The following is a 26,016-nucleotide window of genomic DNA, read 5'->3' on the forward strand; positions in this document are numbered from 1 at the left end:
CTGGTACCCAATCACCCATCCCAGAAGTAAGGCTACCTTGGTTACTGGTACCCAATCAACCATCCCAGAAGTAAGGCTACCTTGGTTACTGGTACCCAATCAACCATCCCAGAAGTAAGGCTACCTTGGTTACTGGTACCCAGCCACCCAGCCCAGACGTAAAGCTACTTGGTTACTGGTACCCGAACTCCTCCAAGGCAGCAAGGCTGGGGCATTATCACTCTGCTTCGGCCTGGAGATTCTGGAAGACCTGTGGGGCTGGCAGCTTCTTCCCAGAAGAGTGTGTGTAAACAGCCACACTGACACCACCCACGGCTGCTGATTGTTTATTGCACAAGAAACTGGCAATACCAAGGCAGGGGCAGGCATTACAAAACAATCTGTCAACCAACTTGGTGCTAGCTAGCACAGGCCTTTCTGTACACACTTCAGTTACAAACACACACACACACACACACACACACACACACACACACACAGACACCCATGAACACCTGTGAACCTGATGCTTCCTGACCTTGCTGGCAGCTGGTCCCCACCCAGTATGGAGCAGCTTCTGTGAGGCGCATGGGGAGTACGGCAAGAGACTACATGGGAGAGAAAGGTGAGCAGCGGTCAGCGGAGCCACTCAAATCAGCATGTGCAGTGTGGGGGGGGGGGGTCACAGGCTGTACTGGAGGAAGGATGAAGGCAGAAAAGGACTGTCCTCGGAAAGCTCCTGTGACTGGTTTGAGAGCATGCCTGGGGCACCCCAGAGCTAGTATGCGTAGGGAGTGTGCCACTATAACTGCTCTGAACCCCAGAGAGGCCTGTGGACCTACATGGGAGGCTGTCAAGAGTGCCATAAATCCAACCGGTGTCTTTTCCTCATGCCTGAATAGCACAAACACTTGGCTAGCCGAGATGTGCCCCATCCTAAGGCACTGTGAGACAGTACTGTCAACCTGGTCCTAACTGGCCTTGCCTGGTCTAGCAAAGGGATCTTGTCAATGGAGGATTTGAGGGTAGCAGGGATGCACTGGGCCACATAGCCAGGCCTCTCAGGCTGGGGAACTGCTAAGCGGGTTCCTGAGGGGAGAAGCTGATGGGGGAGCTGTTGGATCAAGAGGGTTGAGCCCCTCAACGACCCAGAACACCTGGGGCACCAGTTCTTTGACAGAAGGTGATAGCGGCATACTCAAATAAAACAGAAGGCAACCCTATACATGAATATACTTCAAGTTTATGTCAAAAGACAGTCCGGGGAGTCTGTCTCCTTCCCACTGACACACAGGTGGTGGCTTCTTCAACCCTTTCCTTGCTAGGAACAGACGGACTGGTAGTACTGAGTGCTTCCTGCTCAGTCCCCTGGGCTTCAGCCCGCTGGGCAGTACAGCAAAGACAGCTTTGATGCAGAGCTGCTCCCTCAGGCCTGTTCCACACAGACTCCAGAAAAGGTCTACGGAAGCGAAGCCTCTTCTGCTGGCAAAGACCCTTGGCTTTCTGGGTCCAGTCAGCCAAGCCACACAGCCTATCTCTTCACCTACCATGTGAGGCCCAGCTTCTGGGGCAGCCCTCTGATTCTGCACCACACTCACACACACCCAGAATTGGTCCTAGTGCAGGAGACAATACTGCAGAAGGGCAGCCCTCTGACTCTGCACCAGGTGATGAACTCAAAGGTGACAGGCTTTATTCCAGACCGCCATCGTCAAGAAGGAGGAAGGGGCCGCAGGGCCTCCTGGAGTCAGACTCTTCAGTCACCAATATGATCCAAGCATGGAGCCATACAGGGCCACAACCCAAAGGGGCCTCCCAAGGGCTGTGCAGCCAATGGCGTCTCAGGCAGGAAGGACTCAGGACTACTTGTGCTGGAGGGTATGGAGGGACAGCCTTGGCTACTCCTGTCCAAAACCCTCGGTCTCCTCGATGGCATATAGCAGCTTCTCTTTCAGCTGCTCATAGCTCTTGTAGGGTGGGAGGTCTAGGCGGTTGAAGCTGTAAAAGACAGAAGGGTGGCAGGGTGGCATGGGGGGGGCAGGGCTTCAGTGTCCTGCCCCCAGCAGTCAGGCTCCCGGCCTGCCGGCTTCCAGCAAACTCACCACGTATGGCTTCGGGGTAGCCAGGTTTCCTTGCCAACTCTGTCAATGCAGAACTTCTGGGGCCCATTGCTCCCTGTCATCCAAGCCAAGGTGTTACTTTGTGTCACCACAGATGGCCTTTCCCGAAACAAGACCTTTCCCTCCCCAAATTTCAGGAGGATGTGCATGGCCCATGCTGCCCTCACCCCCAGCCAAGGCCCCAGGAGGACAAAGGAAAAACGCACCGATGAGTTCGGCAAATCCCCCGACGGGAAGACGGCAGGTCCCAGTGACAAACTGCAGCAGCCGGATCCTCTTCTCATTGTCCATCTCCTTCACCACCTGCAAGTCCAGAAGGCGTCAGGGGCGCCGCTAGCCCAGCACCTCAGGCCTCAGCAGGGACATCTCCAGGCCAGGTGGGGCCACACCAGGAAGGGGAGACAGACAGCAGTCAGGGACCATCAAAGATGCTTTCTCTAAAGGGTGTTTGTAGAATGTCCCACAAAGGTCCATGAGTCTCAGGGACATCCTGGGCCAGGTATTCCCCACCCTCTTCCCAAGTCTGCTTTTAAAGACACACTAAGGTTGGGAGTAGCTGTTTGGTGGAAACAGGGTTTCTTTTGGGGAGATGAACTGTAGTAAAATTGAAGAACGCTGTTGGTTATACAACACAACGAAGGCGCTAAAGCCACTGACCTGAACACCTCAAAATATCTAAGATGATGAACTGCATGCCATGTGAACCACACCTCTACAAAAACTTTACATGCAAATATACACACACACACACATCATATAAGGATACTTGTAACTGTCTTTTTCACTGCACATTCTCCTTGTTAAAAAGCTGTAAAATCCACATATATAAAGGGACTAAGACATTCAATTCAAGATAATGGGCTCACTGTATTTTTCCAGACACGTGTGCCTTCCTTTCTTACCCCATCTGACTGGAGGAGACTACACAGCCAATTGCAACTGAACTTCCTGGCCGCGGGTCCCCCTGGCTCCCAGCCACTGCTGACAACCTATCTCATGCAAACTAGCAACAATATAGCTACAATAACCTCTATCCTGCCCAGAGATATGTTTATCCTCTACTTCTCCAAGTGGGGAGGGGAGGAATGTGTCAAAGATGAAAGGTCCTCGAGTCTGGGGTCTAGGTAGGCCTCATGTCTTTTGGGTAACTGGTAACCATCCCTGACAAGAACCTTACCCCCAGCCCAACAGGGGGACACAGAGCCCAGGACGCACCTGCCAGAACCACTGGATCTGCTTGCTGCTCTTGGTGTAGTGCCGGTAGATGGCATTCTTCTGCCAGTCGCTCATGTCTATCTCCTGCATGCCGCACAGCATCAGCTGGAGGGAGGGACATGTCACCAAGCCTGCAGCAAGCCCTCTGCATGGCACTGCTTCACGCCCACACGGTGCTGCCTCCTCCTACCATTAGGTGACTCCCAAACTCTGTTAACCTGATACTTTTTTCAGAAATTTTAATGTCCTTGCACTCTATGCACAGAGAAGTTAGGGCTGAGGATCCAGGCGACACTACCCACACTGCTTCCTCTAGCTTGAAATGTGGGGCTTGGTGGGTGAGTTTCTGTGGGTGTACATCACAGATCTGGGATACCCTAAAACACCTGAACTCAAGGGCTCACAACGTTTAGCACCCACCTCCAGCTCTTTCTCATCAAAATATCGCAACCACTCCAGAGGGGCCACCTCATTGAAGCCATCCAGGAAGGCTTTGGTCTGCTCTTCCACACCTCGGGTGAATCGCCAGTCAGTCAGCAGCCTAAAACCAAAGATAAGCCATTGATGGGGTCCAGACAGCCCTGCCTGGTGCACTCCTTTAACTGCTGAGCCTCAGACTTAACCTCATAAGTAACAACTCCATGGTTTAATGGAACAGAGCAAACAGCCTAAAGAACCTGAGCAGGAGGTCTGTACATGCGCAGTGGAGAGCCAGAAACTGAAATTCACTGGACCCAGAAATCCTCTGGGTCAGGAGAGATGGCAACATGTAAGCTTTATATTTCTTTAAAAAGTTCCCTGCAGTTGGAAAGCCTCTGGAACACAAAAAGATCAACCTAAAGCTGGTAACCAGAGGCTCCAGGTCCACAGCTCAAATTATTATGTCACCAACCAAGGCAGATACAACCAGGATATGTGTGCAGTCTGTGGGCACTATGGGCCCCAGAGCGGGGCCTGGTCAAAGATGGTACAAAAACAGGGCAAATGCCCTTTCTCTGTAACGTGCCCCTCCCCGGATCTGAGACTCACATGATGTACTCTTCCTTGTTCTCCTCTGTAACTCGGATGCTCTCGCCGCCTTCCTTCAGCTCATGGGTTGTCACCTTGCCCAGAATCTCCATGTCCTGGATGAAGAACAGCTCCAGGCCACACTCTTCTAGGTTGTTCTCTCTAGGACACAGGAGGCCAAGGGGGAAGATGTCCATCTTATCAAGGCCTACCCTTGACTTGCTCGCCTCTTACTAAGGCACCTGAGAGGTGCTAGAAACTCACTAGGTGGCCAGGAACCCTGACCAGTGGCTTGGTACATTCTCTGCTGCAGAGAGAGAATCTAGAACAGGGGACCTAGAAACTCTATTGCTATAGACCTGCGGAGGCCAGGTAAGCACCCAGGGATCCCCTAGAAGAGGAAATCAGGGTCAGGGTGCCAACTGGCCAATCAGAGCTCAGCTCCATCATAGCAGAGCAAGCCAGGACTCACTTGATCCAGACAATGGAGTTATAAAACTCAGGGTCAATAGACTCTAGGTCCTTCAGAGTTGGTCTCTTGTTGAGCATCCGCTTGTAGAAAGGAAGGGTGAAGCCTGTGTCGATGAACTTGCCATGGTACAGAGCCTGGGCAAGAAAGAGGCACACAGAAGGGTTTTACTTTCCTGGACAGCACCTGAGGCAGACTCAGGAGTGCTTTGGATGTCAGCTGCCCCCCCCCCCTTGAAAGGACTCCCTGGGAGCCAGCTGCCCTAGCTGAAGGGGAGGCGTGGGAAACAAGCACTTTTCTCTGACTTGGGCACATGTCATCCCACCCTGAAAGCCACAGGCATGGGCAAAGCAGGCCCACTGTCTGCCCAGCACACTGGCCAGGCCACTCCCCCTTTGGGCAAAGGCCTGTCCCCTGCTTCCATGGAAAACTTGTTCAATACAGCTCTAGGTGGCAGTCCTGACTCACTGGCACTCTGAGTGGGTGGCACAAGAGGCCAAGAATAATGCAGACACTGAGGCTGGCGAGAAGTGGCAGCCAGCGGTGAGTAACAGTCTGAGAGTCTGGCCGCTCTGTTGTTGTCTGCTGCTGGGCCAGGCAGGTCTCTAGACCCAGGAAGAATGTGCCCACTTTTGGAGCCATTGCCAGCACTTAAAAAGAACTTCCAGATGATGGGAATGGCCATATTTAGTGACAGAGCCTTAGGTCCCTGGTATTCTAGAGAAAGGAATGTGTGGGGTAAGACTCAGGACATCAACAAAGGAAAGTTATCATTGGGGCACAGCTGGAGCACATCCTTGCAGGCCCCTGCTCAGTGTGGGTCATCATGCAGTACGGCCCGCTTCACTGATATGTGAGCCTGTACTTCTAGGGGACTACAGTTGCTGGGAAGGCCCCTGGCCTTGCCACAGCCAGTTCACTATGGCTCTGACCGAAGCCCACGCTGATTCCAAACTCTCTTCCAGAGTGTCTCAGGCAGACATTTTCAAAGGTCCCTTGCTATTGCAGCTCATGAAAGATGCAGTACCCCCAAGAGAAAGGCAGCAGGCAGAAAATTAGGGTTTTGCTTGGCCTAGTTACACCCTGTAAGTTCCAATGGACCTAGGTGAAGTCCCTGGGCTTCTGTGTAGTAAGTCACATGAGAAACCCTGTAACAGCCTCAGATGGCCACTGCAAAGTATCTCACTTCTCCACAGCTACCTTGCTTTTTGTTAATTTTCAGGTTAGAAATCGTGTGAGGAAGAGGGGAGAGTCACGGCAAGTCCTAGACAGAGGGCAGGATCCTGATCCCTAAGGTCTGCAGCTCATGCCACTGCTGCCTCCTGGTGACTAGAGCCAGCCTCCTTAGAGGCTGCCCTGCTCAGAGATCCCAGGCCCCTTACCATGGCGATGAATCTGCCGATAAAGCGGAAGTAGGTGAGGTGGTCAGGGTTGATGGAAGAGGCTGGGTTGATCTGCAGGCAGTAATTGTTCTTCCCAGCGTATTCAAATAAACAGTACATAGGGTTGAGCACCTCATGGGACAGGAGGAAAAACCACTCTCTGTGAGAGGAGAGAGGACAGAACAATGGAGCCCTCTGCTGTGTCAGACCATCTCAACGCCTGTGTCCTGGGAAGTCAGAGCGCCAGCCCATCCCAGTTCTTGGGTGAAGCAAAACAATAGCACCTGAAGGTGTCACTCAGGAAAACTTGTGTGGGTGCCTGCTGGCTCCCATAGGACATTTACATTACAGTATCTAGAGCTTCTGGTGGCAAAGGGCTCCTCACACGCAGGGCCATCATGCACCCTGTGGGGCTATGTACTGTACAAAGGCACTACATTATAGCATTACAGACTGGGCCGGCAAGATGGGTAAGCAGATAAAGGCTCTTGCATCCAAGTCTGACAACCTGAGTTCAATCCCTGGGACCTATTTGGTAAAAGATGAGAACTGAATCCCCATAAGTTGTCCTCTGACCTTCACACATGCTATATGGGCCATAAGAACCACACACATACATCTATGCCCCCAAATAAACAAATAAATGCAATTAAATCATAAATATACACATTTATTACAATAACATTTCTGCTCTATGACAGTATTCACCCAATCTGGTATGAAGTGCAATGTGAAGAATACACAGATAGTAGCATGTTCCCAAAACCCATCCCTGAAGGCTCTGGGATCCACTTGGCCTCTAGGAGCCTCAGTGATTCTAGCTACCCTACAGGTACCTACCTCACTTGCATGTTGCCTTCCCTTCACCCCAGAACCCATCCGCATACCCTATCCCAAACTTGGACACATTCATCTCAACTGACACCACCCAACAGATGCCTCAGCATCTATCTACACCCCGAGTATAAGCCAGAAATCAGGGTCCTTTAGGGCTTGAGCTAAACCAACAGAGAACATGGGCCAAGGGGGCTAGCCTCTGGCTGCTGGTCTGTTTGTGGCTGTGTAGACGAAGTTCTTCGATGTAGAGGGTGCCCCGGTATCCTGTCCGTGGTTCTACCCTGTGGTAGAACAGCATGACGTAACCTACCATAGGGTAAAACCACTGGCAGGACACAGAGAGAGACACACAGGGAGAGAGCCACACCAGAAGCCCACCAAGCACAGCCTGGGGAGGTCACCACGAAAAAAGAACAATCCATTTGCGGGATGGGGTCAACACAGAAGAGTACACCACCAGCAAACAGGACCAGAGGTGGGTGAGCCCAATGCCAAGCAGGAAGATATCCCCCCACCACAAGGTCAGCAGATAAGAGGTCACCACAGCCAAGACGCTCCTTCTCACTGTCAGGGCCCTCTGCCTGTCGTCCAAGGCGATGCTTTGCCAGACTGCCTGCTAACTTTAGTGGGGTGAAGGAAACAAAGTTCTTTGGGTTCTTTAAGGGACTTTGTTGACTGGTGCACACGATGCAGCAGGGGATGGATTGCTTAGAGACATCAGATACACTCTGAGAAACCTGACTTCACCTGCTCTGGCTGCCTCAGGAAAAAGGAAAGCCGAGAGCTGATTTTAAGGGGTACCCACAGATCCTACTGCCCACTGATACAACTTGACAGGTTGCTTTGTAAGTAGAGGAAAATGACACACAGGCTGGCACAGAGCATCATGTCCCTCCTCGAGAATCCTTCAGCACCCCTATAATCTAGTAACCAAAGGGCTTCATGGCTCACTGGGACTAGCCAAACATTTGTCATGGGATTTTCCACCTTTTCCTTTTGGAGACAGGATCTCATGAGACCCATGTTGGCCTACAATTTACTATGTAGCCAAGGACAGCCTTGAATGTCTAATCCTTCTGCTTTTATTGCTCAAGTGGTACAACCATAGACGTGAGCTACCTGCCAGGCCTGATTTATGTGGTGCTGGAGATCGAACCCAGGGCCTGCTCACTAGACAGGCATCCTAACTTAATTGAGCCACATCCCCAACCCAAGAGATGATTCTCAGTATCACACCAGGGCCCATCCTATTGATGCAGGAGAACTCAGGGGATAAAACAGCATGGAGGAGGTTTCTAGCCATGGGCCCTACAGCCAGGGGACAAGGGGTAGAGTAGAGCCCTCTGGGCACCCTGGCTCACCTGGCAATGCCGCCGTAGTCCAGGCCCTCCTCACCACGCATGATGATGTAGAGCCGGCGGCGCAGGTCATAAGGTTTCATGTTCATAATCTGGGGAGACAGGGCATCCGGCCATCCTGCCCATGACCCCAGCACAGCAGGCAGGGATGTGGGGGCAGGGGATGCTGAGACTTATTGTCTAGCAGATATAGTCACCAATGCTTACGCCCTGAGGTGGGGTTAGGTGGTGGGAGGAAGCCTGCTTGGCCCAGGATCCCAGCATCAATAATATTCTCTAACCTGTTGGAAAGAGTCCTCAAAGAGTGTCTGCCTGGAAACGCTGATCTTCACATGGCTGGGTAGGGCATTTGACTGAAAAGGAAAAGAACACTGTCAATTGGGGCTCAGTGGGTTCTCCCATCTGTGACAGCACAGCCCCACAGCCCAGGATTAGAAAACTACTCCTTAGAGACAAGCAGTTCAGAGCGGGGCAAGCATCTTACACCCATCTAAGACACACCCCCAGAGCTAGGTGGGTCTGAGAGACCCAGTTGACGGCACTTAACAGCTCCACTCCTATGGGAGCCCCAAAACCAGGACTCACGTGACAGAGGAACCGGAACTGGTGATATTTCCACCGAAAACTTCGGTCATAGGCACCAGGTGAGCCTTGCTTTGTCCTGGCAAGAGCAAAGGATGCGCTGGAACCTATTTGATTTCTCAGAAAATGAGCAATCCATTTCTGAGAGCCCTAGGGAACGTGGACGCTCTGCTCCGTGAATTTAAAGAGGAGCAAAGTGAGACACAGAGGGAGTGGCTGCCACTGAGAGGGAGACGCGTGGGGACAACGCCACACCGCTCACTTTTAGAGGAAGATGGCCCTGAGTGGTAACATCCACATTGGCACTAGAGGGCAATGATTAGCACAACACATACAGACCCCTCCTCACCAGCCAGCTGAACAGGACAGACTGGGGTTGTGCTGGGGGACAAGGCTGTGGCTGTGAAGGTTCTTACCCTGACTCGAACCCTGGGCGAGGATCCTTAAAGGTGGTGGTGCGGGTATTGTGGTCCACAAAGTACCGCACGCCCTCGCTAGTGTATTTCATCTCCCACCCTGGGGGCAGGGCTGGCTCCTGAATCATCCTAAAAACACAGAAGAGGGGTTTTAGGCTATCATGTGCTTAGAGGCTGGGGTCCCCAAAGTCCTACTTTGTCTTTGCCTTCTCCAGGCTCATCAGAGCCCTCCGCAGGGGAAGGGGCACCCCAAGGATATACACTTGGCAAGACTCAAGTTATGAGAAAACAGGTCATGTGCAAAAGGGGGCCATTTATTATGGGGCTAAAATGCCAGTCCAGGGTGGGTGCATTAGCCTGCATGATCATTAGCAGTCTTAAGATACCAAGTTTCTCTCTCTCTCTCTCTCTCTCTCTCTCTCTCTCTCTCTCTCTCTCTCTCTCTCCTCCCTCCCTCCCTTTCTTTCTCCCTCCCTCTGTCTCTGTCTCTCTCTCGCTCTCTCTCTTTGGTTTTTTGAGACAGGCTTTTTCTGTGTTGTTTTGGAGCCTGTCCTGGAACTAGTTCTTGTAGATCAGGCTAGCCTCAAACTCACAGAGATCCGCCTGCCTCTACCTCCTGAGGGCTGGGATTAAAGGTGTGAGCCACCACCGCCCGGCTTAAATTTTACTTTTTTTTCCTTTTTTTTTTTTTTTTTGTGGTTTTCCTGCCCTACTTCTGAGGGGCAGGAGTGCCCTCAACTTTTTGACAGTCCAATTCTCAGCGCCTGCCTGACCTCCTTCCATCCTCCCATATCCCTGTGCCCACTAGAAAAGTGTGATGCTCTCAGTAGACTGCTATGCATCCTCATGGAAGGTTCACAGTCCCTGAATGTTAGCACCGTGAGGCAAACAGCAAAGGCTGTTTGACCACAGTTAGAGTTGCACAGAAACCCTCGCCCCATCCCTCATGCCCCCTCCACCTGAGTCCTCACCCCTGGGTCCGTGGGTCCTCCCACTGGGTAGTGCGCGTGTTGTGGTTCACGTAATACACCCGTCCATTGTCCTGCCTCTTCTCTGCCACAGGAGAAGAAAAGAGAGTGCAATCAGATTAACACAGTCTGTCCCTTGGCTCCTGCTGCCCGTGTGATGAGTTAGAATTTCTGTTCCCATCACCAACCTACTATAGGTTAAGAGGAGAGAGCCTGGCCCAGTCACACTTGTCACCAAAGGGCCTTTTCCTGTTGCAGGGCAGGGGAAGGGGACACCCATTCCCAACCCCTGTCAGATGGAAGGGCAGTGTGGCAGTATAGATGGGCCACCCTGTGAACCAGGGATATAACGTATCCGACTGTGCAGTATGGCTATCCTGCCACCTCCTCTCCCTCAGGCTGGAATGGAAGGTAGGTAGAAGAAAACCAGAGGCAAGTTCCAAGCTTTAACAGGCCACCTTTTCCAGGAAGTTCCTATGCAGAGAGCTGTGTCTGTCCTGGAAATCAGCAGACTAACGCACCCACTCCGTATAGTGGCACAGTACAGTAACAAAACAACGATAATTAGTTCCAGGAGCTAGAGGAACCTAAAAACTGAAAAGGGAAAGAAATGGGGAGACCAGCAGCCCCTGCTCCCCTCTAGAACCATGCTGGGACAGTTCTTGTATGCTCTGGTCTAGTCTCTGACTCTACACAACTGAAACTATAAAGAGACTTTGTCAACCACACCCGCACAAAGCTAAGAAAGGAAAGGAGGGAGCAGGAGGCAGTGGAACCTTTACAGACTTTGCATCCCCAGACAGTGGGTATGTCTGGCCTTGGAGAGTAGCTCCCACCCCTACCCCAGACCCCATTCTAAGGTTTCTGAGGGATTGGCTGCCCCAGCTCGGGAGCCACTGCTGTAAACCGCATTCTCCATGGCTGCTCAGTCAAGGGTCAAAGCCATGGCCAATAAGAAAGCAGGGTGATCTGTACAGTGGGTCAGAGCCCTTGGCCACTGGCCTTGTGTTGCTACTGCTTTGAGGCCATGTACCCCCTGGACAGCCTTCCTGGAAGAGTTTTGTAGTGTGGGGAGGGGGTAGCCTTTGTGAGCACAGCGGCTCATGTTTTTGGGACAAACGGACTTGGAAACATTTGTCACACGCCACGGCTGCTCAGGAGCAGATATAGTTCTAAACTGGAGATGCGTCCTCCCCGCCCCGACCCCAAACGATACTTAGGGGCAGCCTTGGGAGCTCCTTGGAGGATTACAATGGCACTTAGAACCTCAAGGCAAATGGAAGACCAGCAGGCTCACCATTAAAGGTATTCTCTTTTGGCCTTGCTTTTCCATTCTTCTTACATCTGGGGAGGCAGCCCTGCTACCGTCCTGGTAACCTCAGCCCAGAGCCCCAAACATTGTATTGGCACAGTGTTTTCTTCCAGTTCTTCAACTTTAGCACTCCTCCTGCCTCAGCTTCCACAGCTTTACGACTACAGACAAGCGCCACCATACCCAGCCTAAAGTGTTCTTTTCTCACTTACGGAGCACTTCTGCTTTTCTGATGCCTGACTCTCTTTTCCTACCTCACAAGTCCGCACCTGTGAGCTCTCCCAGGTTCCACAGTTCTCTCCCTGGTGACTGTTATTTAGCAAAATGGCTACAGAATGCAGTAAGTGCATCTGATTGAGTTGCATGGACTGCCCGTGCAGCCACAGCCAAACCCCAGTCCAGACTCCAGTCACCAGTTACCATACGGTGCTGCCGACTCCTGTTTAGCCTGATGCACTTTCCCTGCCCATGTCAGGATCCCCAAGTTTTACTCTCACATTTGACCCACTAATCCTCAGGGTGCCAGTAACCTTACATTGGGGGCCGGAGAGTCAGGTAAGTTGTTTGTATGTATGGAGATTTCCTAGCTGAAATAAAATCCATGGGCTTCTACTAATCAATATTTCCGGCCAGGATACAGGAGCCTCTTGGCACTCTGGAATGTAACAGAGGCTCAATGATACTCTAGGGGAGTTGATAGAACTTCTTAAACTACTGCCAGGGAACAGCTGTGTCTGCATCAAAGGAGCACAGCCTGAGATGCCCTTGACACTGTCTGTATCCCAGTGGCACTTCCCCACCCACATAACACCATCTGCGAGCACCTAAATCAGCACCTACCATCTTCTGCTACCCTAGCCAAGAAATTAAACCCAATACCTGCTTATTCCTGTGAAGACTGCTCCCTTTGGCATCAGAGACTCTTAGAAGGTTGAATAAAATCCTGCCCAGCTCTGAGAGTTGCAAAATTTCCTGGGTCTTGCCATTTCTAATAACACTTTTTTGCACAGTACTCCTTCCTAGAATAACAATGAAACCTGCAATCTCTCCCAAGTCATGATGGTTCTCCCTTAACGGATGCCTGGGCCTTAACCCTTGGCAAATCATACCAAGGCCCTGGGATAGGTGAGAAGTGGCTACCATTGACAGGGAAGCCCCAGCCACTAACTAGCAGAGCTATACTCTCAAGACCAATTTCCAGTGTGCAACTCTGCTTGCCTGTGGTCTCGTTCACAACAGGACCACAAACATAAGCAGTTGACACTAGTCAAAACTAGGCTGTTGTCTGTCCTCCGGTGTCTCAGCTGCAAAGAAGAAGACTTGTTAAGATGGCCACTTATGCCAGAGCCACAATCGGAGAAGAGCCTGCGTGGACATCAGACAGGTCAAAGTAACTGTGGGATTCAGTGGATTCCTGAGTGGTCACCCTGAAACTCAGGACACAAGCACAACAGTCCCGTGGATGCTTGGGGAAATCTTTCTTGGAGTCAGACTCCTTTAGCTGTGGCAGGTGACCACTGTAGTGGCACAGGAGAACCCTACTGGCTCTATCACTGCCATTGCTCCAACTGGGTATCCTCAGCACGTATTTAAGTGATACGAAAATCCGAGAGATAGCACATGCAGGAGATGGGGACAGAATGTTATGATTGCCAAAGAGAAGGCCAAGAACTCAATACTTACCCCAACCAGGCGGGAGGGGGCCCAAGGGATCATGGTCAGACGAAGCACTTGAAGACTAAATATAAGAAACAGCAGAACACAGAAGTTAAGAAAACGAAGACTCTGGTTAAAAATAAATGGATCAATAGAGTTGGGAAAGCCAAAGACTCACTTCCACATGTTAGCCCTTAGGAGAGAACGTAGCGACACTTTAGATAGCATCTGCCCCTTTAGAGTCTTTGTTTAAGAAAAACCAGAAAAAGAATTCTATGCAGCACGGAGGGCTAGGGGCAGGGAGAGCAAGTGGGGTTAGAGGTGATCCGAGGATGGTGGGCAAGGGCCCCAGAAGCCAGGCCTGAGCATGGCAGGCAGGCTCAGAGCAAGCTCCCCGCCAGCTCACTGCCGACCTCTGCTCAGCTCCTGCTCCACGCAGCCAAAGCAACTGAAATCCTCACCACCTCCAACTTTCTCCAAGAACCACACACAGGAGGGGAAAAAATACCGCAGGCCTTTCCAATGAAATCATTCCCACAAGCCCTGCCCACGCCCAGGGCTTCCTGGCTGGGGCCCTGCCCTCCTCCCGCCACCTCCCTCCTGGGAGCGCAGCATCCACCCAGACTGAGGGCACTTTCATGCCCCAAGCCCCTTACCTCCCCCAGGAATGTTTTCCTTCCCCTTCACAAAGCACCTTTATTCTTTCCCTGCCTCAACCTGAAGTTGCTCAGTGTTCTGCCTTTGCCTGTCTGGGGAGGTGGGGCTGGGGCTGGTGAAAGAGAAGGGGGAAGGGGCTCCAGGAAGGCAGGGTCACTATTTACACTAGTGCCCCTCAGCTATTTCTGCTCCCAGTCCCAGGGGAAGGGCTGCTGTGGAGGGAGAGTTCTCAGAGCCTCCGGGAAGCAGGGGTGCACTGTGGAAAACTTCTCATACTAAATGAAACAAGTATTACTGTGCCCCTTTCCCAACTCAAGCATTTCTAGTTCACTTACTAGAATGTAATCATCGCATTAGGGATCAAGTTCTAAATGCAGACTTCAGGCTGCAGACATGGCTGGCCCCATCTGTGGATCAGACACACACACACACACACACACACACACACACACACACACACACACACACCAGCAGGAGGATGAATGGAGCTCAGTCTGGGCTTGAACAAACACTGGTGGTACTCCATGCCAACCAACCCCACCACAGCCCGCCGTCTACCCTCAACCGAAGGGATAGAGGAACTTTCTTCCCAAGGTGGCAATACAGGCTCCTCTTCCAAGTGAGTTCCAACAGAGTCATTTAAGTCTTGAAACCATAGGCGCCTTGGTGGGACAGGGCCCCTTTCAGTAGAGGGCCTCCTGCCACATGGGGAAAAGGAAGCTGTGCAAAGCTGGGGAAGCTGGCCTAGGGTCTGGGGCCTGTTACTGCCAACTCCACCCCGATTCAGATATGCCTCAATGCTGGAAATGTAGTAACACTCCTTCAACTGTGCTTCAGGGTTAAGGTGTAAGGAGTCTTCACTGCTTAGCAGTGAGGCTGAATGTGGATGTGAAACACAACTCATCCACCAGCTAAGAGCCAAGCCGAAGGCAGTGGTCAGTGCGAGCAATAGGCATCACTCTGCAGTTTTCAGGGGCTGGACGCAGGGATTCACACCTTAAGTGAATACTCTTACCACTGAGAACATGCCCAGCCTGCGAGTGAAACAAGCCAGGCGTGGTGGTTCAGGCCTTAAATCCCAGCACTTTGGGAGGCAGAGGCAAATGGGTCTCTGAGTTCAATGCTAGTAGCCTGGTCTATCTATATAGCAAGGCCCAGGCCATCCGGGGCTACACAGAGAGACTCTGCCTCAAAAAACAAAAAACAGAACAAACAAACAAACAAACGAAAAACAGAAAGAAAGAAAAAGAAGAGGCAACTGGCATATAAATCTGATCTTCAGGCTCTTTAGAATGTATAGATAATGGATAAAACATCCCAGGCTCTAGCAGTTTCCTTACTGATGGCACAGAAATTGAAACAAAAATAGTCATCAGCCTCTTCTTCGCTTTCTTGAAAAGAAATCTCTATAGTTGAGGCTGACTTCAAACTCAGGCTCACACTCCCTTCTTGCCTCAGCTTCCCAAACAGCTGGGACTACAGGTGTGGACCAGCGAACCAAACTAACAACCCTCTTCTTAACCCTTGCTGTTTATGATTAGTTTCGTTGTTTTTCCCCCAGACTCCCTAAGATGTCGGCTCTCCCTCATTACAGCAGGTCTCCTCCATTTCTAGCACGCGGACTCCACTCACCACACCCTGAGTCTGAAGACAGAGGCAGGAAGAGTGGAATGAGACTGAAGTCAGAACCGACGGACACCAGCAGTCATTTTACTCTTCACAGCTAACGTGGATCACTTGATTATTTTGGATATTTATTCCATAAGGTACATTTTACAACTCAAATCATAAGAAAGGACACAGAGTGAAGGAAAAACAATAAATAAAAGCTTTGCGTCATGACCAGAAAACCCAAAGCAAACCCCCATGCCGTCCCTGGGGACCAAACGCCCCTATTCCTCAGCTTCCCGGAGGGTCCAAGTGTGCTACACAGAGCAGAGGCAGAAAAGCACACAAACAGCACAAGGGGACTGATGCCTGGCAGTGCATATAACTCTGAGGGACAGAGTAGTGTCCTTCATAACCAGAAGCACAAGTGTCTTGGGTAATGTCCCAGGGCTGGAGGTCCAGGATGCATGCCTTGAGCCAGAAAGCTCACGTGAGTTCAAGTCCCTCTGGGATTAAGCACAAGGTCCCTGTAATATTTTAAGATACAAATTCAGAAATAAAAATGTCTAGCCATCACAGCCGAGGGCAGAAATGACTCTGGGAAGGCCAGAGGGTGCAGAGCAGAAGGCATGCATCATTTTTGCAGAATGGACCTGATGGAGTCAAAATAAAATTCAGGTGCCCAAGGATGTGGTCCAAGGGCTCACCGAGGGAAGGATGGAGCCATCTGTTTCTGGAAGGTACAATCCGAGTTCACACCAGGAACTGGGCTGGTAGTGTAAACCCTGACTTCCTCCTTTAGTCGTCAGAGGACAGGCGGAATGAAAACAGAGGCGCCACCTAAACAGTAGCCTGTGGGACGGGTGCTTGTGCAATGACCCAACATGCAAGACTGTGCTGATGTCCTCAGTGGACCACAGCAGGAACACAACACAGAGCAAAAGGAGTTGGCAAGGGTGAAGCGAGCAAAAGTATGGGCATGCTGATTCAGAGCAACAAACCCACCTTAGGCAGTAAAAAAGAAAACACTGAAATACAGAGAACAGTAACCCAGGGAACATGGAAACGGTGCGTATGGAGGGCGGTCCAGGAAGCGATGGCAGGAGCCAGCAATCCTGATGCCCTTGATGCCCATTTTAAACTATATTTCATGTTCTCTAAAGTGCAGCAAAGAACAAGATCTCAGTTTAAGCCCAGCAAGAGGAGAAGGCGGGGATGGGGTGGGGAGGGGGCCGCTAGCACAGTATCAGTTTTTAGTCTTCCTAGTAAAACCCTGGGTCAAGGCCAAACCCCAACATAGCTGTATGAAAGCAGCCTTCTTACTTGTAACCAGGACATGGCACCATAGCAAACGAGAGGGAAAACCAAACGCGGCAGAAAACCAACAGAGACAAAAAAAAAAAAAAAAAGGCTCTTCAGCACAAGACGTCTTCTATTCACAGAACAAGGCAGCTCCCCCAGCCAAGCAGAGCAAAGCTCCACGATACTCAGAAAGAAAACGGATTTGGTATTTAAGTTTCACTTCTTAAGACAACCGCCCCCCTCCAAATCCAAATTTCTACCCCAGGGGCTTGCTAAAATGAGAGAGGCTGGCAAAAAGGAAAACTGCAGGAAGACCAAGCAGAAGAGAACCCGGAACTCTTCCAGTCCTACCTAGACAACCTATTAGAGAACTTGAAGTCTGGGCCAGAAGAAAAGAAGATTCTTTTCATAGATTTTTTTTTTTAAAGTTTATAGAGAAGTTGGATAAAGAAAGGGCAAAAGAAAGCTGCCTCAGGCCTTCCGGGCTTGGGAGCCAAGACCACTATGAAAACGGAAAGAACGATGGCAAACCCAGCTTCAGACACGTTGGTCATTGGTTCACTGACCCGAGGCACGGCACCGAGCCTCACTGCCATGAGGGAGGTCTGTAGTGTCACACACAGCACTGCCATCTCTGCCACCCTTTTCTCCTGCTTACCCAGCAGTCTGCAGGGTGATTGCATCCGCAAAGGCTCACGAGCAGGGAGTTGCCCAGGCTTGGCAGGCCCTGGCCCTCTCACCTGGTAGAGGAATCTTTGGCTGAAGTGCTGCATGGCCCCCTGGAGCTGGTTCCGCTGGGACTGCCACTGCTCGTAGTTGCGCACGTACTCAGCGGTTGGACGCTGCCAGGTGGTGGTCCGGGTGTTGTGATCCACATAGTAAAACCTGCCTCGGGGGTCGGTGCGCTTTTCCCACCTGGAAACAAGGCGCTCATGCTGAGATGGCTACCTCACCATCTTTGCTGCCCCATGACCCCACCCCACCAAATTCTAAACATAATTGACTGGTTGTCTGGGCCACAGGTAGGCATGTCGCCTACTGGGACAATCAAGATGAACCTCAGGGTATTTTCTGGGAAATTCTAGGGGAGAAAACAGTCTTCCATCTTTTCTGAACCTGAGTAGAAAGCACAGAGCCAGCAGTTACTTGTTCAGCTGCACAGTGAGGTTGCCCCAGTAAACAGCAGGATACAAACACCAGAGAAAAGCTGGGTTTGGGGCTTTAATGTTTAGACACAAGATCCAAGCTTCATTAGAAGTCAGGGCATCTAGAATTTTTCATCACATGAGCTGATAAAGTTCCTATGAAGCCTAAGTCAGGCTGGGTATTAATTTGTTTGTATTTGAAACAGGGTCTCACTATGTACTCTGGGATAGTCTGTAACTCACTCTGGAGATGAAGCTGGCTTGGACATCAGGTATTTTTCTGCCTCTGGCTCCTGAATTTTTGTGATTTATTTCTCTAAAAGGACAGGCTATCTCTTGGTGTCATTACTTCCTTAGCTGTTCATCTACCATACCCTTCCTCTAATGTAGGCTCTTGTATGACCACAACACTCTGCTCTCCACTGTTGTCACAAGTCGCCTCCCCCCATCTTCCTGACAGGGCTTTGATTGGACTCTGGGTTGGGTACCCTGGGTGCTGCACCCATCCTCTCTTCTGGGTCGGCTTACTCTCATTTGCTGAAGTAAGTCACACAGTACTTCCCAAGTAAAGGCTCCAAAGTCAAGTTTCTGAAACTCACCATGTCTGAGGATGCCTTTATTTCATCCTCCGCACTGGAATGTTAAAGCAATGGGAAGCTATTTTCCATCCTTGCTGTGACGGCCCACTCCACTGCTGCTGTGGCTTTCTTGACTCCCAATCCTTTCTATGTACCCTATTTTCCCCCTCTGGAAGCTTCCAACATCTTTCTTGGCACTCTGAGATTCCATTAGATGTGGCTTGGGTGGGTCACTCTTCATTTTCCAGGCTGAGGACTGGATGTGGGCCCTGCTAATCTGGATACTTCATATTTCCATTTTGGCAATTCTTTTCATTTTGGTTTTTTGAGACAGGGTCTCATATGTAGCCCTGGCTGTCCTGAAACTCACTATGAAGACCAAGTTGGTCTTGAACTCAAGAGATTCACCTGCCTCTGTCTTTGAATGCTGAGATTAAAGGTGTGCACCACCATGTTCACCTCATTCTTTCTCTTCTCCTCTCTCTCTCTCTCTCTCTCTCTCTCTCTCTCTCGTTGTTTATTTGTCTGTTTTGCTTTTCGAGATAGGGTTTCACTGTGATAGCCCTGGCTGTCTTGGAACTCTGTAGATTAGGCTGGCCGAGAACTCAATAGAGATCTACCTGCCTCTACCTCCAAAGTCCTGGGATTAAAAGTGTGCACCACCACCACCCAGCTCTTTTTTTCTTTATTGCCTTTTTTGAGACAGGGTTTCTCTGTGTAATCATTTTTTTCTTTAAAAATTTTTAGATTATGACAAACAACACTGCTATGAACATAGTTGAGCACATATCCTTGTGGCATGGTTGAACAACCTTAGGATATTGATGGAGAATTCTTATTGGCTAATAAACAAACTGCCTTGGCTTTTTGATAGGGCAAGATTTAGATAGGTGGAGTAGACAGAACAAGAAAAAGGAAGTGAGGTAGATGGCTCAGACAATTGCCATGCCTCTCCTAAGTTAGCCAGACTGCCGTGCCTCTCCTCAGGGAGAGAGATGCGATGGAGCCAGCCACCAGGACAGACATGCTGAAACTTTCCCAGTAAGACACCGCTCGTGGTGTTACACAGATTATTAGATATGGGTTAGTCAAGATGTGAGTAAGAGGCTGAAACTAATGGCCAGGCAGTATTTAAAAGAATACAGTTTCCGTGTGATTATTTCGGGTAAAGCTAGCCGGTGGTTGGGAGCCGGGCGGCTGGAAGCCAGCCCACAGCTAATCACTACAGGATATACACCAAAAAGTGGTATTTCTGGGTCTTGAGAAAGGTTGTTTCCTAATTTTTTGAGAAATTGCCACACTGCCATCCAAAGGGCCTGTACCAGCTTGCTCTCCTCCCAGCAATGCAGAAGTGTTCCTTTTATCCCACAACTTCTCCAGCATAAGTTGTCATCTGTGTCTTTGGTCTTGGCCATTTTAGTGTGTGTATGTGTATGTATGCACATGTGTGTGCCAGAGTGTACATATACACATATGGTAGTCAGAGGAAGTTTCAGGAGTCTGCGGGTTCCAGGGATTGAAGTGCGGTTGCTGAGTTTAGTACAAGCACTTTCACCCATCTTGGCAGCTCCCAGGTTTGGTAGTTTCTACTTTTGTTACAACAGTCACTCCCTATTCTCTGTTTGTCTGGTCTTATACTTGGGTACCAGGTTCCCTAAATTTACATTCTAATTTTCATGTCTCCAAACAATCTAATAAGTTTTGGGTTCTTTTTGTTTGTTTGCTTTGACATAGTCTCATGTAGCTTAGACTGTACCAACTCCTTATGTAGCTGTGGATGGCCTAAATGCCTGATCCTTTTGTCTCTATTTCCCAAGAACTGAGATTATTGGGCTGCGGTGTTTATTCATTACTGGTTAAAACTACTTGTTGCTCTCACAGAAGACTCGGGTTCAAGTCTAGCACCCACATGGCAACTCATAATTGTCTATACCTCCAGCCTTGGGGTTCCAACACTCGTTTCTGACTTCCCTAGGCACCAGACATGCATGTGGTGCACATATATGCACATAGGTAAAACACTCACATAAAATAAAAATATGCAAACAAAAAGAACTAACATTACAAGTATATATCACTATACCTGGATTTGATTTTATTTCTATCGCCACACACATTAACTGCCCGGGCTAGCCCTGGCAGTGGCCAGGTCCCAGAGAGGAGGTAAAGCATTGGTGAGGGAAGGATGATCAGGAGACTCTTGCAGCCCAACTATCAACCAGAGTGTTTATTTATACAGTGTTCAGTAAGCAGGGAGAGATTCACGATCTCCTGTTCTATACCAAGGCTATAATTTCATTTTTATCAAACTTTTGAGGATATTAACTAAAATTTAGAAGCTGGGCATGGTGATTCATATCTGTAGTCCCAGTATTCTGGAAGCCGAGACAGGAAAATCACTGTGAATGAGGCAGAAGCAGGCTAAGTACTTAGGCAGGAGCTGTAGGTTGCATATGTCTTACTGAGGCAGAGGCTCCGCTAGCCCATCTGAGGGTCCTCAGACATCAGTCTGCAGTTTTCCTACTATAGGCTGGCCAATTTCTACAGCAAACAAACAGAAAAAAACAACAAAACAAACAAAAACCCCTCCAGTCTTTAATCTAAGGATGGTTTCTTCAGTTCATCTGTTGCTACAATTATGACTTGTGCCCCTAACGATGGTCTGGATCTCTGAGAAGTTTTTCAGGGCCAGTGACAGTCATGTCTGTGTGTGTATATGTTTGTGTGTATGCACATGTGGCAGGACGTATGTGCTCAAACACGCACATGAGGCAACAGAACAGGAAAGATGACTGACAGCCTGAGATTTGAACTGCTCTTGCAAAGAAGCCGTGAGGTGACCTCCAGGCTCTCATCTCATACACACCCTCCTAGGGTCTTTGGTGCTTTGTGCTGCGATCCAGCTAGACCTTCAGACCGCAGGCTTCCTCAGCTCTACCACCTGCCTATCAGCAGACACCTGGGTCACTATCTCCTGTGTGCTGTTTGTCTGTCTCCCTCTCCTTCTATTTCCTTCATCCTTCCTTCAACTTCTCTGATCTTCTAGCCTACACTTCCTATGCTAGGATTATAGGCATGTGCTTCCATGCCTGGCTATGTCTTATTTTTGAACATTTGTGCTTTTCCTAAAATGAATTTATTGCCATTTTAGCAAGTTTTCAGGAAGAATGGGATAAATACATGTTCAGTCCACATGTTTACCTAGAAGTCATCCGCTGGGTGAATTTCAAATTTCTTAAGACGTGTGTGTGTGTGCACATTCACATGTCGCATGTGTACGAGTGCTCTAGGAGGCCAGAAGAATGTTGTGGATCAAGGACGGAGAAAGAGAGAGGAGGTCACTGGTCACTTCTCTGTTGCTTCCCTGATCAATCAGGTTCTTATCCCGGTATCTGACTTCCGAATTTTCATTGATCCAAAAAAAAAAAAAAAAAAAGGTCGAGCTAATAGCTAGCTCTGCTATCTGATTCAAAGAAAATCTTATTGGCAGTCTCAGCGTGTGATCAAATATCCCACAATAGAAGAAGGTACAGAGTCCTCTGGAGCTGGAGTTACAGATGCTTGTACGTCACCTGACATGGGTGCTAGGACCCAAACTCAGCTCTTCTGGAAGAACAGCAAGCACTCTTAACAGTTGTCAAGCTGTTAACATCTCTGTATTCCAAAGTTTCAAATTTCTAAGCTGTGTAATTTCATCGTTTATTTCCCTATAAATCTTGAGAGGAGTCATAATCTTTAAGGACAGAGCTGAGTTAGCCTCCTCACTCTGGCTCCACCAAGCACCAAAAACAAAGGCTTGACAGGGCACACCTGGAGCATCCAGTTTGACTTGAACCTTCCACTCTGGCAAATGGTTCCATGCACCACTCCCTACAACCTTTCATATTCCCACTGCACCTCCACTGATGCCATCCTCCTATGTAAGTATAGCCCTCCTACAACTGTCTGTGGGCCTTGCTAGTGTCTGCCTCCCCCCGCTGAGCTCTGGTCTAGCATTGCTCAGGACTGACCGAAGAGCACATGATGCAGCCTTGGCTACAGGCCCAATACTTTGTGCTCCAGAATAAAAGGACTGCGCTGCACATATGTTGCCAGGAATTTGCTATAATAGGGTGGCCATAAAAAAATCAAGGATTTAATTCAATCTTGTTTTTTTTTTTCTTTCTTTCTTTCTTTCTTTCTTTTTTTTTTTTTTTTTTGTTTTTTTTTTTTTTTTTGTTTTTCAAGACAGAGCTTCTCTGTGGAACAGTCCTGGCTGTCCTGGAACTTGCTCTGTAGACCAGGTTGGCCTCGAACTCCTGGAGATCTGCCTGTCTCTGCCTCCTGAGTGCTGGGGTTAAAAACATATGCCATCACCATCTGGCTTTAATCTCGTTTCAATCAGTAGGTTTGCTGAGATAATGGTTTTATTTGCTGTTTTAAAGTTGATCATAATTGTATCTCATGCTACCTTGGGCAGAAACTTCTCTTATTAACTATGTTAAATATTTATGTTATTTCTAGGTTTCTTACTATACAAAGAAATAAGAACCCTTCACTTAAAATTCTGGAAGAACTGTGTTAGGTACCAAGACGAGCTTCTCACATGGGAACATTAAAAGTATCCTGGGAGCCAGGCTGTGGCTAGGTTGGTAGAGTGTTTGCCTAGCATTCATGAGACCCCAAACTGCATAAACCAGGTAAGGTGGTGCACACTGGGAATCCCAGCATTTGGAAACAGAAGCAGGAAGATCAGAAGTTTGATGTCAGTCTTGGCTATATAGCAAGGTTGAGGCTACCCTGCACTACATAAGAGTCTGCCTCAAAAAACAAAAACCAAAAACACACACACAAAGAAAAGAAAAATCTAATCACAAAAACCCCATCCTAGAAAGAAGAAAGCTTGACTGATGTCCCACCTTAATATATAATGAATAAGACCCTAGTCAATCTTAGAATCCCATATTTACTTCAGCTCTTCCAAAATGCTTAATAGATCAATGTTTACACATCAACTGGGAATGATGACACACACCTTTAATCTTAGCATTTGAGAGGCAGAGGCAGGAAGACCTCTGAGTTTGAGGTCAGCTTGTTCTACAGAGTGAGTTCCAGGATGACACAGAGAAACCCTGTCTCAAAAAAAAAAACAAAAAGGAAGGAAGGAAGGAAGGAAGGAAGGAAGGAAGGAAGGAAGGAAGGCAGGAAGGCAGGAAGGCAGGAAGGGAGGGAGGGAGGGAGGGGAAAGGCAGGGAAAGGAAAGGAGAGGGGGAAGGAAAAGGAAAGGAAAGGAAAGGAAAGGAAAGGAAAGGAAAGGAAAGGAAAGGAAAGGGAAAGAAAAGCCCAAATAACATCTATACTTCCTATAGACCAGAAGGTTCAGAGACAGCAACAGTACATTTACAGCATTCTTGTTCTAAGGTTTAAAAGTGCAAGTCATACTGTTAAGTCAATGCTTGACCTGTGACACACTTAGAGAAATACAAACGTTGACTGTGTGTTGGAGGATATGGAACAATAAATACTGCTACCTGCCAGGACCAAAGCCCCATCTCAGCCAACATGGCAGTACTGGTAGCAGTCCTAAACAGAACTTTGGTCAGGTAAACAGAAGGACTGTTACCAGGCAGACAAGCCTAAAGGTTTCCATTTACTAGAAAAGCTGAACCTCCCTTAAGGTTTCCCGAAAGGTCAACCACAAGAAACTTAGTTCTGGATCAATACGGACAGGCCCTCCCCTGCTGTCATACAAATGGGCTTCTCTGCTTCCCCACCACCTTGAGACAGCCTTTGCAATTTGAGCCCCAATAAATCTTTTTTTTTCCTGCTTATAGAGTGGTCTGGTTCTGTAATTTTGATGTACCATCACGAATACTAACAACATGGAGGTTTTACCTTAGTGACTTTTTGTTGTTGTCTTTTGTTTTTGTTTTGTTTGTTTGTTTGTCTTTTCAAGACTAGATCTCATTTGTAGCTCTGGTTGTCCTGAAACTCACTCTGCAGGTCAGGCTGGCTTCACTGAGATCCCCCAGCCTCCGCCTCCCAAGTGCTCTGGGATCAAGGGTATGTGCCATTATGCCTGGCTAATGACATATTTTAGAAGTGTGTACTGAAATATGGGTAAACGATAATGTATATGATCTGCCTCAAAATAACCTAAACCAAGAAAACCAAGGAAAGTGGATGAGGGTTACAGATCACAGGCTGAAAAGGTTTTCTATAAAGTAAATGTTTAAAACTTTCTGGTATAGTCTGTGTTGCTGTTACTTGATTATGCCACTGAAGAATAAAAGCAACCATTAGAAACATAAACTCAGCCCTCAGGAGGCTGAGGCAAAGAATCACTAAAGGTTCATGGGCAGCCTTCATTACTTAATGAGACAAAGTGAGTTCCAGAACAGCCTGGGATTCAGAGTGAGATGCCTGTCTCAAAAACCCAACCACTCAGGGCAGATGTGGTGATGCACACACAGCATTAGCTCTAGACTCAGGAACACTCGGGGCAGATGTGGTGATGCACACACAGCGTTAGCTCTAGACTCGGGAGGCAGAGGCAGGCAGAGCTATGTTGAGTTGGATGCCATTCTGCTATATATTGAGTGCTAGGCCAGCCAGGGGTACACAGAGAGACCTTGTTTCAAAAACAAAACAAAATGCCAACCAACCAACCAGCTAACCAGCCACAAAAAACCCTCCCATAACCTCAGTGTGGCTCAGAGGTACCATGGCAACCACACCCAAGGCACTGGGTGTGAACCCCTAGCACTAAAAGGAGAGAAAAAAAGGAAAGAAAAAGGAGAGTGGTTAGCAAATGAATATGGCCATGTTCCCAGAAAATATTTACAAAAATGGGTGGAGGGCTCGATTTCACTCACATGCTGTTATAAGGTGTCAACTCGTGCTACAGATAAAACTGGCTACGACTATGTGAGGCTCATTATACCATTCTCCATACCTGAAAATTTCCATAATAGTATAAAAATTTCCACCATTCCCACAATACAACGTGGAAAAAAAAACCTAAGAAGTCAATGTTTAACTTTGGTAGCCTTCACTTGACATCGAGTCCAAGTAGAAAGAGAGAGAGCACTAGGGATGACGGATGAGGAGCACCACTCCCAGGAAAGCAAGGAAGAAAAGGAAAACCCAAGGCTCTGCTGGAAACTGGAGCGACAGCAGCACGTCTGTGGAGCCAGACAGTGAGGTGGGGACCACCTGGCTCACACTGGACAGCTAAACTTAACAAAGCACAGAGGCTCTTCCCAGAGCCCCACAGGCACCATCCTTCCCCTAGGTACACTGGGAGGATGGTGTTCATATTTATGCAGGCGCTCTTCATGGCTGCACTAGGAGACACGTGGAAAGAACGTTCTGTCCCTGGCAGACAGGAAATCAAACCCCCTTTCTCCTTGAACTTGGACAGTCTTCCCCACTTGGAAGTCTTT

General features: G+C 49.0%; 1 protein-coding gene across 1 annotated transcript in view; it reads right to left on the reverse strand.

Moving 5' to 3' along the window:
- Positions 1-313: 313 nt before the first annotated feature.
- Positions 314-26,016, reverse strand: part of Wwp2 (WW domain containing E3 ubiquitin protein ligase 2) — a 124,330-nt gene continuing 98,627 nt past the window's right edge. The window contains exons 10-24 of the mRNA XM_038312884.1: positions 17,610-17,784; positions 13,330-13,384; positions 10,338-10,419; positions 9,367-9,495; positions 8,954-9,029; positions 8,650-8,721; positions 8,372-8,460; positions 6,174-6,333; positions 4,795-4,928; positions 4,344-4,484; positions 3,735-3,855; positions 3,315-3,419; positions 2,306-2,402; positions 2,082-2,154; positions 314-1,977 (exon numbers count right to left, since the gene is read on the reverse strand). Of these exons, the coding sequence (XP_038168812.1) occupies positions 1,878-1,977; positions 2,082-2,154; positions 2,306-2,402; positions 3,315-3,419; positions 3,735-3,855; positions 4,344-4,484; positions 4,795-4,928; positions 6,174-6,333; positions 8,372-8,460; positions 8,650-8,721; positions 8,954-9,029; positions 9,367-9,495; positions 10,338-10,419; positions 13,330-13,384; positions 17,610-17,784 (1,609 nt within the window). The 3' untranslated portion in view covers positions 314-1,877. The remainder of the gene's footprint in view (positions 1,978-2,081; positions 2,155-2,305; positions 2,403-3,314; positions 3,420-3,734; positions 3,856-4,343; positions 4,485-4,794; positions 4,929-6,173; positions 6,334-8,371; positions 8,461-8,649; positions 8,722-8,953; positions 9,030-9,366; positions 9,496-10,337; positions 10,420-13,329; positions 13,385-17,609; positions 17,785-26,016) is intronic.

This window comes from Arvicola amphibius, chromosome 15, assembly GCF_903992535.2.
Source record: "Arvicola amphibius chromosome 15, mArvAmp1.2, whole genome shotgun sequence".
NCBI classification, from domain to species: domain Eukaryota; kingdom Metazoa; phylum Chordata; class Mammalia; order Rodentia; family Cricetidae; genus Arvicola; species Arvicola amphibius.